This window comes from Hevea brasiliensis, chromosome 15, assembly GCF_030052815.1.
Source record: "Hevea brasiliensis isolate MT/VB/25A 57/8 chromosome 15, ASM3005281v1, whole genome shotgun sequence".
Classification (NCBI taxonomy): domain Eukaryota; kingdom Viridiplantae; phylum Streptophyta; class Magnoliopsida; order Malpighiales; family Euphorbiaceae; genus Hevea; species Hevea brasiliensis.
The window spans coordinates 74,323,802-74,335,723 of record NC_079507.1 but is presented as its reverse complement, the minus strand read 5'-3'; the positions used below and the strand labels follow the sequence as shown (position 1 = coordinate 74,335,723).

The 11,922-nt window shown below is 33.1% G+C and overlaps 3 protein-coding genes across 3 annotated transcripts; 2 read left to right on the top strand and 1 right to left on the bottom strand.

Annotated features, from left to right (window-relative positions):
- Positions 1-2,099: 2,099 nt before the first annotated feature.
- On the bottom strand, positions 2,100-4,211 carry LOC110670875 (pentatricopeptide repeat-containing protein At2g36980, mitochondrial-like). The gene is given in 2 exon segments (XM_058137019.1): positions 2,100-2,251; positions 2,254-4,211. Coding segments are annotated over 2 exon segments (1,866 nt in total). The 5' UTR covers positions 4,031-4,211; the 3' UTR covers positions 2,100-2,162.
- A 1,915-nt stretch (positions 4,212-6,126) lies between these two features.
- On the top strand, positions 6,127-7,462 carry LOC110670931 (uncharacterized). The gene is made up of 2 exons (XM_021833251.2): positions 6,127-6,715; positions 7,239-7,462. The coding sequence occupies exons 1-2, from the start codon at positions 6,302-6,304 to the stop codon at positions 7,290-7,292; spliced, it is 468 nt and encodes a 155-aa protein (XP_021688943.2). The 5' UTR covers positions 6,127-6,301; the 3' UTR covers positions 7,293-7,462.
- Positions 7,463-7,958: 496 nt separating this feature from the next.
- On the top strand, positions 7,959-11,420 carry LOC110670932 (peroxidase 24-like). The gene is made up of 4 exons (XM_021833252.2): positions 7,959-9,294; positions 9,385-9,576; positions 9,686-9,851; positions 10,746-11,420. The coding sequence occupies exons 1-4, from the start codon at positions 9,082-9,084 to the stop codon at positions 11,150-11,152; spliced, it is 978 nt and encodes a 325-aa protein (XP_021688944.2). The 5' UTR covers positions 7,959-9,081; the 3' UTR covers positions 11,153-11,420.
- The last annotated feature ends 502 nt before the right edge of the window (positions 11,421-11,922 follow it).

The window sequence follows — 11,922 nt, the reverse complement described above, 5'->3', positions numbered from 1 at the left end:
ACAGCAAATGTGTACATTCCACGGATTTCCTTTACTATTCCAAGGGCAAAATCATGATTATCTCCCTAGCCCTGTCATCTCTAGGATGCTAAGAAGCCAAAAGTAAATCCTTCTCCAATGGTGTCTTAGGAGAATGCGTTGCAAGTGCTAAATAGTATACGCTGGATATATAATCTACATAGTCAGTAAAAAATTTACATCGGTCTCATTGACATTTAGTTGCCAACAATCAATCTAATTTCAGTTTCTGCTACCATAACTGAAGTGAATAATTCATTTATGCAGGCCCTGAAAAACCTCGATTATTAGAGACTTCAGACCTGATAATCTACATAGTTAAAAAATTACACGTATTGAAATACAAAAATAGACAAAGTAGGAAGATTTAACCTTCCTTATAGTAAAGCAGGAGAATCTCACTAACCCAGGAAAAAAAAAAAAGAAGCAAGCCAATCTATGAAATATAAAAGAATGGGCAGATGCAGAAAAAGAGATGGAGGGCCTTAACAACTAACCTGTTAAGACACCTCTGCAACTCCATAGGTGGCTGCTTGAGTTGCTTGCATAATTGGTGGCAAATCAAAAGGAGATTATCAAGAAACAACTATACATACAATAGAAGAAGAAGAAGAAGAAGAATGGGTAAATAAATAGAAACCCAGAAAAGATAGAATCTGGAAACAGAAAGAAAGGTGAAAGTTGGTCTTTGGTACTAAGAGCAGTTGGTGTGGTGGTCAAGACAGGTCCGCTTGGAAGACGACGACGTGCTTTTTCTTCTTTCACTCTTGTCCACTGCACCACTTGAGCATTTGCTTCACTCCGTCCCACTTACAACCTACCTTACCCCTCTTTCTCGTTTCCACACAATGACACCTCTTTATTTTATTTATTTATTTATTTATAATATATTTGCCGACAAGCACAATTATTTTAAATCATAAATTCACTAAAAAAATTAAAAAATATTTCGGTGACGCTAATGTTTGGAATCGCTAAATACATTAACGACGAAACTCTTTACGCCGAGAAAAAATGAATCCAGAAAATGCAGTTGGGACCAATCAATTTTGCAGCGTAACAGATACCGTTGCCAAACACATCCAGAACATTTAGCGACGATTTGTTTTGCGGTGCCACAACTATCAGAAAAATAATGAATTTATCTTGTCGACGGAATAGCTAAGTGCCGTCGCTAAATACTAACACCGTTGCCAAATAAAAATTACCGTTGAATGTAATTGGTACTCACAAAATTTCATTTACTCCTTAAAGTACAATTGAGGAGGAGTACATACTGGAAGAGCATGATCTCATTAAACAAAATTTAAAAATATTAACATTTTATATGGTTCCTTACAATAAATTTATTTTTACGTGATTGTAAACGAGTTTCACAATAATTAATAATTAAAATTTTCCTTTTTTACCTTTTATTAAAATAAATAAATAAATAAATACTCAAGCCAAAAAGCCTTTATGGGCACATACTATAATCCAAGAAAACTAAAAAAATAAAAAATAAAAAAAATTCGAAATCAATAAATATATTTATTTTAAATTCTCTTTAATTGTTTAAAATAATAACTTATTAAAAGCACATAAAATAAAATAAAAAATTCAAGTCAATAAACGATAATAAAATTGTTTTAATTAGTAATTCTTGATCTTTATATAACTTTTAATTTTAACAACTTGAATTTTAAATAAACAACGAGCGATAAAAAATGTAAAATTAATGGAGTGTTGAGACATCCGGATCAAGAGATTACTCAATTAGACTATTCTACGAAAATTGTTGGTGGGTTGATGAGATTCAAAGGATTCGTCAAAGAAGCCCCTCTTAAAGTTTCTCATTTTGATTAATGTCAACAAAGAATGCATTTAAATTTATATAAGACAATTATTAGACATTAAACCAGTAATTACAGGTGATTTTCTCCCATCCATTCTTTTCAAAAGATACTTTTTTTTTCTTAGTTGGAGATTAGGAAAATAAGAGATTAGAAAAGTAGAGAGAGTTTGAGTGACGTACCTTTAGCCACTAACTGATCCTTCCATGTTTCAACAGAAGATGGTTGTGCGGGTCTTGTGAGGGTATATTTACAAAGAAGCCGACTTTGGTTTCACCTCTGTAATTACTGAAAATTAGACTTGGAATTCAATCAATTACAACCATCACTAAAGCATGGATTTCTCATTTCAAACTCCAGGAAGTATAATATCTTACACAACTCTTCCATGTGTGGATGTAGTTTCCTGCTACAAAAGACGTCACCTTATTTCCCACTTCAATCCAACTGCAACCAGGCATTTTTTTCAACCCTTCATCTACCATTGCCTTTCTAACCATCGCTGCTTCCTTCCATTGCCCTCTAGCACAGTATAAATTTGATTGCAGCACATAGCTCATCTCTTTGTCAGGTTCTAAAACCTTCAAAGCCTCCCCAAAACAGGTCCCCATTTCTACTTCACTATGTGCAAAACATGCTCCCAGCAAAGCCTCACATGAATTGGCCTCAATATAACCTGTTTTTGAATACTTATTAGCCAACTCTTTTGCTTCTGCTAAGTAGCCACCTCGTCCAAGCATATCCACCATGCATGCCACATGATCTGCCTCGTAGGAAAGCCCATGAACTGACCTCATTGACTCGAAAAGCTCACGACCATCTTCTATAAGCCCTGAGTGACTACAAGTCACTAACAAGCCAATGAAAGTCATTTTATCAGGTTTTTTCCCAGATGCCATCATATCTTCATATAACTGCAAAGCTTGGTTAGCCTTTCCATGCAACCCAAATGCAAACAACATAGCATTAAAAGAGACCAAATCTTTTTCATAAATATCATCAAATGCCAGAATTGACCCATCTAAATCTCCACACTTAGCATACATGTTAACTAAGCCATTGCCAACATACACATAATTATTGAAACCACGGCGAAAGGCAGATCCATGGATCATTCTTCCATTTCCTAGTACTGCCAAATTTGAGCACGCATGAAGGACAGCTCCAAACGTAAAATCATCTGGAAGCAAGTGATTGCTCACCATACCAGCAAAGAAGCTAAGAGCTTCTTCTCCGTACCCATTTTTGGCATACCCAGTAATCATAGATGTCCATGAAACAATGTTCTTTTCCAGCAGGCGCTGAAACATGAGAAATGCTTCATGGATGTTTCCTCCTTTCATATGAGCATCAATGATAGCATTCCAAGACACCTGCGTTAGTATTCCAGTGAGTTCAAAAACTTTCATAGCATCATTCAAGGAACCAAGTTTAGCATAAAAGCTCAGAATTGAATTCTTTGCCTCCACTGCAGAGCTCCAACCATTCTTAATAATGACACTATGCAACATACAACCGCATAAGAATTCCGATGATTCAGTGCAAGCACTTACAAGGGCGCTGTAAGTCCACTGATCAGGCTCACACAAACTTTGTCGCATCTTTTTAAACAGATCCAAACAAAATTCAATTTCACCATATCGGCTAAGACCAGCAATCATTGTATTCCAAGCAATATCGACCTTTGTAGGCATCAAATTAAAAACCTCCCTTGCCGCATTAAACTGACCAGAATTTGTGTATGCAAACAAAAGCGAACACCATGTTACTTCATTAATATCATCCAATTCTTGAAAAACTTCACCAGCACTAAAAGCATTCAAACACTTCCCATACATATCTATAAGGGAGTTATTGACTGCCAATGAAGACTGGTATCCTGAAACGATGACTAGAGCATGCATTTTGGTTCCGTTTAGTAGGGAGCCTGAACCCGCGCATGCACTTAAAATTGCAGTGAAAGTGAAGTGATCAGGTTTTTCATTGCTGGTTCTCATATGTTGGAAGAGAGAGAGAGCCTCTTGATGAAGACCCAGATGAGAATAGTTAGTAAGCATTGAATTCCAAGCAACCGTATCTCTGTATGGCATTTCATCGAACAGTTTGCGAGCGTGTACGATACAACCTGATCTTGCTAGAGTATTAATCCTGGAGGTGATTTGAAACAAATTAGAGTGCATCTCATTCCATTTGAAGCCTGTAAAAATCCTTCATGGATTGATGATATTGAAGATATTTTCCAAAATTCAATCATGAGTTCGTCAGACCGATGAGGTGCATGCTTGACATTGTTCCTTAATAACGACACGCCGTTAGCATGTCGCCTCGAATTTGATAATTAACAGCTCCCAATGGCATCGTTTGGCTAAAACGCAAATGTTTAATGTCGTTAATTAACGAAATTCGATTATTTAAGTGTCATTAAAACGACATGGCGTTGATAACTTTAAAGGCATCTAGCCTGATGTGGATCATGGCCCATCTAGTTAATTTCTTTTGCCATATTCAGTCCGCTCATTATTGTTGGGCCTTTCATTGATCCGAATTAATATATGCTATAAAACCCTTTTATATTGAAATGCAACCAATTTTATGTTTTTTTTTTTTAAAGGGAAAAAACCAAACATTTTTATTGAATAATTATATTTAAATGTTCTAATTTTAGCTTATATAGCTCAATCTTTAATATTGAGAGTAATTATAATCAAAATCTCAAAAAACCGAATTTTAAGATTTTGAATTTTGCTCATCTGAAATATTGATTGATAAAAAAAAGTCAAAAAATAATTTACAGTTAATTATAATTTTTTTAGCACAATTACTTTTAATATTAAAAATTAAAATATGTAATTCAAAATTATAATATTTAAATATAATTATCAATCAAAAAATATTTAATTTTTTTTTGTCCAATTGATTTTTTTTTTTTTTCTTTAGCTTCTAAAACATAAGCAGTGTTGTCAAAGATAATGTTGTTCATGACATGGATATGACAACATTAGTATAATGATGGATATGCATTAGGTGAGTTTAATGGAGCAGAGACAACATTAGTGGCTAGTCCACACTTGATATCAAGCATATTGCTGGTGGAGTCACCAATGAACATCATTTTACCTTAGAATGAGTGATTTATAGCACGCGTCGGTATAACCTAGGCTAACCCTGCCCATGATGAACCATTTCGGTGAAACAACACAATTGAGCTAATGGCAACTTTATAATTATCCCACTCTTCTAAGGTGCCTACTGGGTCAGAAATTTCTTTTATTTTCTTTCTTAAAGTAAAAAACAAAAATTGATTTTTTAGCCCATTGAATTAAATCTACTCGTACTAAAAATGCTTATCATGGAGGTAAAGTGCTTATAGCGAAAATTTTATTCATTAATAAGGATTGAATACTCGACTTTACTTAAAAGATATAAAATCATTTACCAATCTTATCAACTAGTTGAGAAAAAGTATTTTTTTTTTTAAATACACCTGAAATTTTTAAAAGTATAAATTTAAACTTTTAATCTTATTATTAATTATAAATTAAACGCTCAACTATTAAATTATTAACCTAATGACAGATATGTGATCTTACATCATTAGTAACTTGTACGCATATACAATATAGTTTTTCTACTATTGAGATAATGACTAAATTAGAGAATTAGGTATGGCATCACAAAAATGGTGCTTATTAAATGTGAATAACAATACATGGAGACCTTAATCAGAGTTTAATCTTTCTTAACAAGTCGATGAACTTGAGTCACAATTGCTCAGCATCCGAGAGGGATCACCTACCAATTCCCACGTCTTGAAGCTACTTTGCATCTTATATATGTACAAGTCAAAATACATTAGAAAAAGAGCGAGTAAGCAGTATCCACATATAGTCGCAAACATTAAGTCATCCTAGCATCAGGGAGGTTGGTCTTGGTCTAAACACAACAACTCGTCATCTTATCAAACTTGGATTTTAATGAAGCACAAGTTAAAATTAGGTGGGGACTGTACAGTCACACATCTCCTTTTTCTAATTCATAGCTGAGAAATATGGTTATGGACATAGTCATTCATATACTTGACTTTAATGATGGTTTCTAGAATCCAATACTAACACATGGTTTTGCTGCTGCTGCGTTGGAGTAACGTTGATTTACATGATGATAAGCAATAAGAAATAAAGAGGGGGAAAACCAATATTATATGACTTAGCGTCCACCAAAAAAGGTCTAGTTGCTCTCTAAAGAAGACCAAGACTAGAAGATGACATGAAACCCACCAATAAATTGGAGTCTTAAGCAAGAACCTACCACCTTTTAACCCAAAAGGTGAAATTAGTCGGTGTAGTCTCAACACTATTTAACAGGGAACTTGCTAACAAAGTATTTAATAAACAACAAGCAATAAAGATAGCATGATATTCACCTAAGCAAAGGCTAATAATAGAACCGTAATGGACAAGAACAAGAATGGATCAATGGTGGATGTCTCCTCTTTTCTTCTGGTCGAGGGCAGCGCAGACTCTGAGGCAGATTGTGAACTCTTGAAGCTGTGCGAGGATGTGATTATGGCCTGTGATTATGATGATGAAGATGCCGAGTCATGCAGCTGTGACGATGCAGAAGGTTTGGTTGAAGTTTTTGATTGTGATGGTGTTGATGATCAAGACTGTAGTGATTTTGACGAAGCTAATAAAGATTGCCATGACGAGCCAAATTGGTGCAGGTGCAAGATGTGGTTGGGAGTTAAGGGCTTGGAGTATACGTCCGCTGAGAATGGAGAAGAGGAGTCGAAGGCTGGTACTAAGTGGAGTAAGGAGGTCATGGATCAAATGGAGGACAGGCTCTTTTGGGAAACTTGCCTAGCAGTAGGTTACCCATAGATTTTATTTTCTCTATTAATTGTTTAGTCTTTTGATTACTTTTCTTTATTATTAGTACTATTTTACTTGCTTTCTGGTAGATTTTAGAACCAATTAGGATACAAGTTTGCTAAAGATTTTCCTAAATTCTTCAATTATTTCTAGCAATTAATGTTTTTTTTTGCTTGCTAATTAATTCCCACCTCTTTTTATAATGACCCTGAGTCGAATATCAAGTGTTAGAAAATATTTATTTTATATAGTAATTATTATATATTTTTAGATTTAGTAAAATTAAAATTAATATTTCAAATTATTTTGTTCCTCATGCCTTCAGACTTCTGGCCTTTTCTTCACTTTTTCGTTCTTTACTCAAGCTCTCCATCTGCCCTTCACTTCTTTCTTCGTTCTTCATTCTTCAATAAAAAAATTACCACTTGGATTTGCGAATAACTGGGTAGGCCTCTTAACTCAAATTTTTCATCTGTTCCAAAAGAATGATACGGTATAATTAACTCAAAATATACAGATTACGACCTCCGTTGCTTTGCCAAAACAAAGGGAAGGAAGCAGCGAGGAATAATACCATAACTGAGTATCTTCATCATTTGATGATCAATTCAGATTCGCGTATATATCAAAGAAGTATGCTGGTTCCTCGTCTTGATGGCCCTCCAGGAAAAAGCTTCATTATCCACCTCACCCCAAAACCCTTTCAACCACGTCATCACCCTCATCTGCATGTGTAATATATATATATATATAAGCTAAAATTTATTGAAAGAGCGAAGAAGAACAATCTGCATATTTATTATTGGCCGGTGTGATCAGGTGACCTTTGCCATACTCAGAGACTCAGACATTCTCCTTTGCCATACTTTTGAGCAGCCAAAAGCTCTATTCTCTGAGTCTGAGCCTCGAGTTTGAGTGACAACTCGTTATTTAACTATGCTTATGTATTTTGTTGAATTGCTTTGGTGAGATTTGATCTTAGTTGGAAACATGAACGGTTGTGTATATATATATATATATATATATATATATATATATATATATATATATATATATATATAACTTATTATTATTATATAGTTGAGTTTAAAATAATTTCATGAATTTTTTTCTACCAAATTTTATCTATCATAATTTAATATATAAGATATATAGTGAGATTCATATATTAAATATATAAATCTCATAAATATATACAAAAATTTCCCTAATTTTATAATCTTACCTGAAATCCTCATAAATGCATGAAAAAAGGGGGAGACAATAATTCATCAAGTTAGCAATTTCTCTATTCAGACATGAAATGCAATATTATCCAACGATAGCTTGCCTAGTAGCCTTCTATATTATCATGTCTTTCTTTGAACGTGATCACAGGGCGGTGGGTTTATAAATCAATAGAATAGGTGTTAAGGATATAATTAAGGTGATGATAAATATATATAATTTGCATGAATTGCACAATTCCTATATGTATAAGAACAGCTGACTTTGACAAAAATTGTGTTCTCTCCCTTTTTTTTAACAATAAACTACGGTCACTAGGGTTCATGCATATGTATAATATCATCCGGTGGAATCAAGAGTCTATAATATGGAGATTAGTTCAACAAGTCCATGTGTTTGTTCCTTTAATTAAGTTATTAATTCTAAAATTAGCCTCCCATGCATGTGATTAATGACAAACCATATATTATATTAAATTAAAAAGTACCAACCAAGAGTCCCAAAATTAATTAGCTTTTCTCTACATCTATGTTGCCTAAATTAATCACAAATGTCGGTTCGTGGGGACCTCAGAAATTGTAACTATTTGGTATGAATGATTGATTCCAGCTATGGATGCCAACCTTGCAATTCTTAATTTAATCAAGTGATTTCATTAATTTGTTCTAAGCATTGTTTCTACATAAATGATAGTAATGGAGCAACCACACTTAATGGATTTAAACCATATATTAGCTCTGGAACGGTACAGTGAGCATCTTCTTTTGTATAGCAAGCCACATTGGAGCAATATAAAAAAAAGGGGGTAAGTTTATTAATTAATTAGATCGTGTCATCCATGCATATTTATAAAACTGATTTATGCAATTTATATCATCAAAATCCTAATTATTTAAACTACACTATTCATCAAACCCTAATGGATTCACACCTTTTTTTACAGTAAGATAAGAAACACAAGTCAACCAAAATCTTTTAATTTAAATGTTGCTTGCATGGCACCAAGCAAGGAAGGACTAGTATATTGCTAGTTGGTAAAAGACAACTTGATCTCAGTGTCTATATAAGGAAGCCTAGACCTATGTTAGCTTTGCAGTAGTGCAAAACAAAAGAGATAGCTTAGTGAAAGAAAAATGAGGACTATCTCAATTTTCTGCTTGATCACTATTGCATTAGCTTTTGAAATAGGAGTTTGCCATGGAGGGAAATTGAGGAAAAATTTTTACAAGGATACTTGTCCACAGGCTGAGAACACTGTGAGGAGTATCATTTGGAAGCGTGTTGCAAGCAATTCAACATTGCCTGCCAAGTTCCTAAGGATGCATTTCCACGACTGTTTTGTTAGAGTAAATAAATATTTCTTTTCAATATTCTAAGACTTGAATTCACGTCTTTCAATTATTATTTTGTGTTATTATTTTGTGCTGTTCTGGCAGGGTTGTGATGCTTCTATATTGCTGGATTCCACGCCAAATAATACAGCAGAAAAGGCAGCAACTCCAAACCTATCTCTAGGAGGTTTTGAAGTGATAGATGAGGTAAAGGCCCAGCTAGAGAAGACATGCCCTGGAGTGGTTTCTTGCGCAGATATTGTTGCTTTAGCCGCTAGAGATTCTGTTTCCTTCCAAGTAAGTGTGATCATTCCAGGAATTAGTATTACCATTAATTGGTTTCGTTGGCCCTAACAACTAATACAATTTATTGCTTTTTGTTACTGTGGTCGATCAATGCGCCCAGTTTAAAAAGCCAATTTGGGAAGTGCCTACCGGTAGAAGAGATGGAAAAATTTCTCGAGTGTCAGAGGCTCTCTCCAACATCCCTTCACCTTTCTTCAACTTCACCCTTCTCAAACAATCGTTTGCCAACAAAAGCCTAACAGTGCATGACCTTGTCGTCTTATCAGGTAATATTTAATGTTTTGATATTTTTCGATCTATGCATTCAAAATTAACTTTTTAGGGTACTATCAGATATCTAAAACTATTTTTATGATGACCTACAAATTTAAGCAGTTGAGAGATTTTTTTATTATGATATTAGAATGTCTTAGGCCAAAAGATCTAAAAGGTTTATGATCGATGGTGCTCATTTATTAATTAAACATTCTAGTGCAAGGCATATATAGCTTGTTCTCACTTCAAGTCCTGAAAATATTCGTTTGCCAACAAAAGCCTAACCGTGCATGACCTTGTCGTCTTATCAGGTAATATTTAATGTTTTGATATTTTTCGATCTATGCATTCAAAATTAACTTTTTAGGGTACTATCAGATATCTAAAACTATTTTTATGATGACCTACAAATTTAAGCAGTTGAGAGATTTTTTTATTATGATATTAGAATGTCTTAGGCCAAAAGATCTAAAAGGTTTATGATCGATGGTGCTCATTTATTAATTAAACATTCTAGTGCAAGGCATATATAGCTTGTTCTCACTTCAAGTCCTGAAAATATTCATGTATGAGCGGGTGTTAGAGACATAAATTTTTTTTTTTTTTTATTTGAAGCTTTTGCCTATAAGCTTGATACTCACTTTTGTTTAAGGTTTTTCACTTAGCATGTATTGCTCAAGATTGAGATTTTGGAGAGACCTATTGACTAGAGTGTCATTGGGCGAATCATGCTAAATTTTTCTTGGCATCTTAGTATTAATAAAAATCATTTTTCTTATAAAAAAATAACTCCTTTTTTAAGTTAATTTGTGGATTGATTATTTAATCCTTGATTTCTTTCCTAAGACAAACATTTTTTTGGTTAAAAATTTGACATTAAATATATATTAATTATGTTTGGTAAGGTGGACACACCATTGGGGTAGGACACTGCAACTTCTTCAGCAACAGGCTATACAACTTCACAGGAAAAGGTGACGCAGACCCTTCTCTGAACTCAACCTATGCTTCTTTCTTGAAAACAAAATGCCGAAGTCTAGCAGATAACACAACAATAGTTCCAATGGACCCCTCGACCCCCTTGTCTTTCAACAACAATTACTACAAAATCCTCAAGTTGAAAGAAGGCCTTTTCCAATCAGATACTGCACTTCTCACTGACAAGGGCTCTAGCAGTATCGTCGATCAATTGCTAGACTCAGGCAAGTTCTTCACTGAATTTTCTCAATCCATGAAGAGGATGGGATCCATCCAAGTGCTTACTGGAAGTGCTGGAGAGATCAGGAAGAACTGTAGGGTGGTGAATTCTTGAGGGTGTTGCCTTTATATATGAAGAAAACATCTTCAAATTCAATATCTCTTTTGTTTTATGTGAGTTTACGTATTCTATCGTATCAAACGTTTAGCGATCTTCATCAATAATATGCTTGCTCAAGACTGGAATGTTGAGCTTGATCATGTCTTCCGAGAGGCCAATGTTAAGCTAGTTGTTTTCTTTCCTCCCTTTTGTAACCAAAAATATATTTATTCCTTTTACATATATATCATGTGAAATAAAGATGGTCATTTAATTTGTTTGATTTGATTTGTGTAACAAAATTATCTTATTTGAAGAGTAATTCAAGCTATTTTTTTAGCCAAAATGTTACTTTATCACGCTCTAATTATACTTTCATTTAAATATTGTGGGTGTAAAATCATATATATATATATATAAAAAAAAAAAAAAAAAATTTTTTTTTTTTTTTTTATTAAAAAAAAAAAAAAAAAAAAAAAAAAAAAAAAAAAAAAAATGGAAATTTTTTTTTTTTTTTTTTTTTCCTTATATATTATATATATATTCCTTTTTCCCTTTTTTTTATTTTAATTAAAGGGTGAAGTATATTTATTTTTTTTTTTTTTTTTTTTTTTTTTTTTTTTTTTTTTTTAAAAAAAAATTTAAAATATATTTTTTCTTTCAAACAAAACAAAAAAAAAATTATTTATATTTATATAAATATAAATACAAAAAGAAAAAAAAAAAAAAAAAAAATTATATTATTATATATTTTTTTATTATTTAAATTTAACACAACACACTTA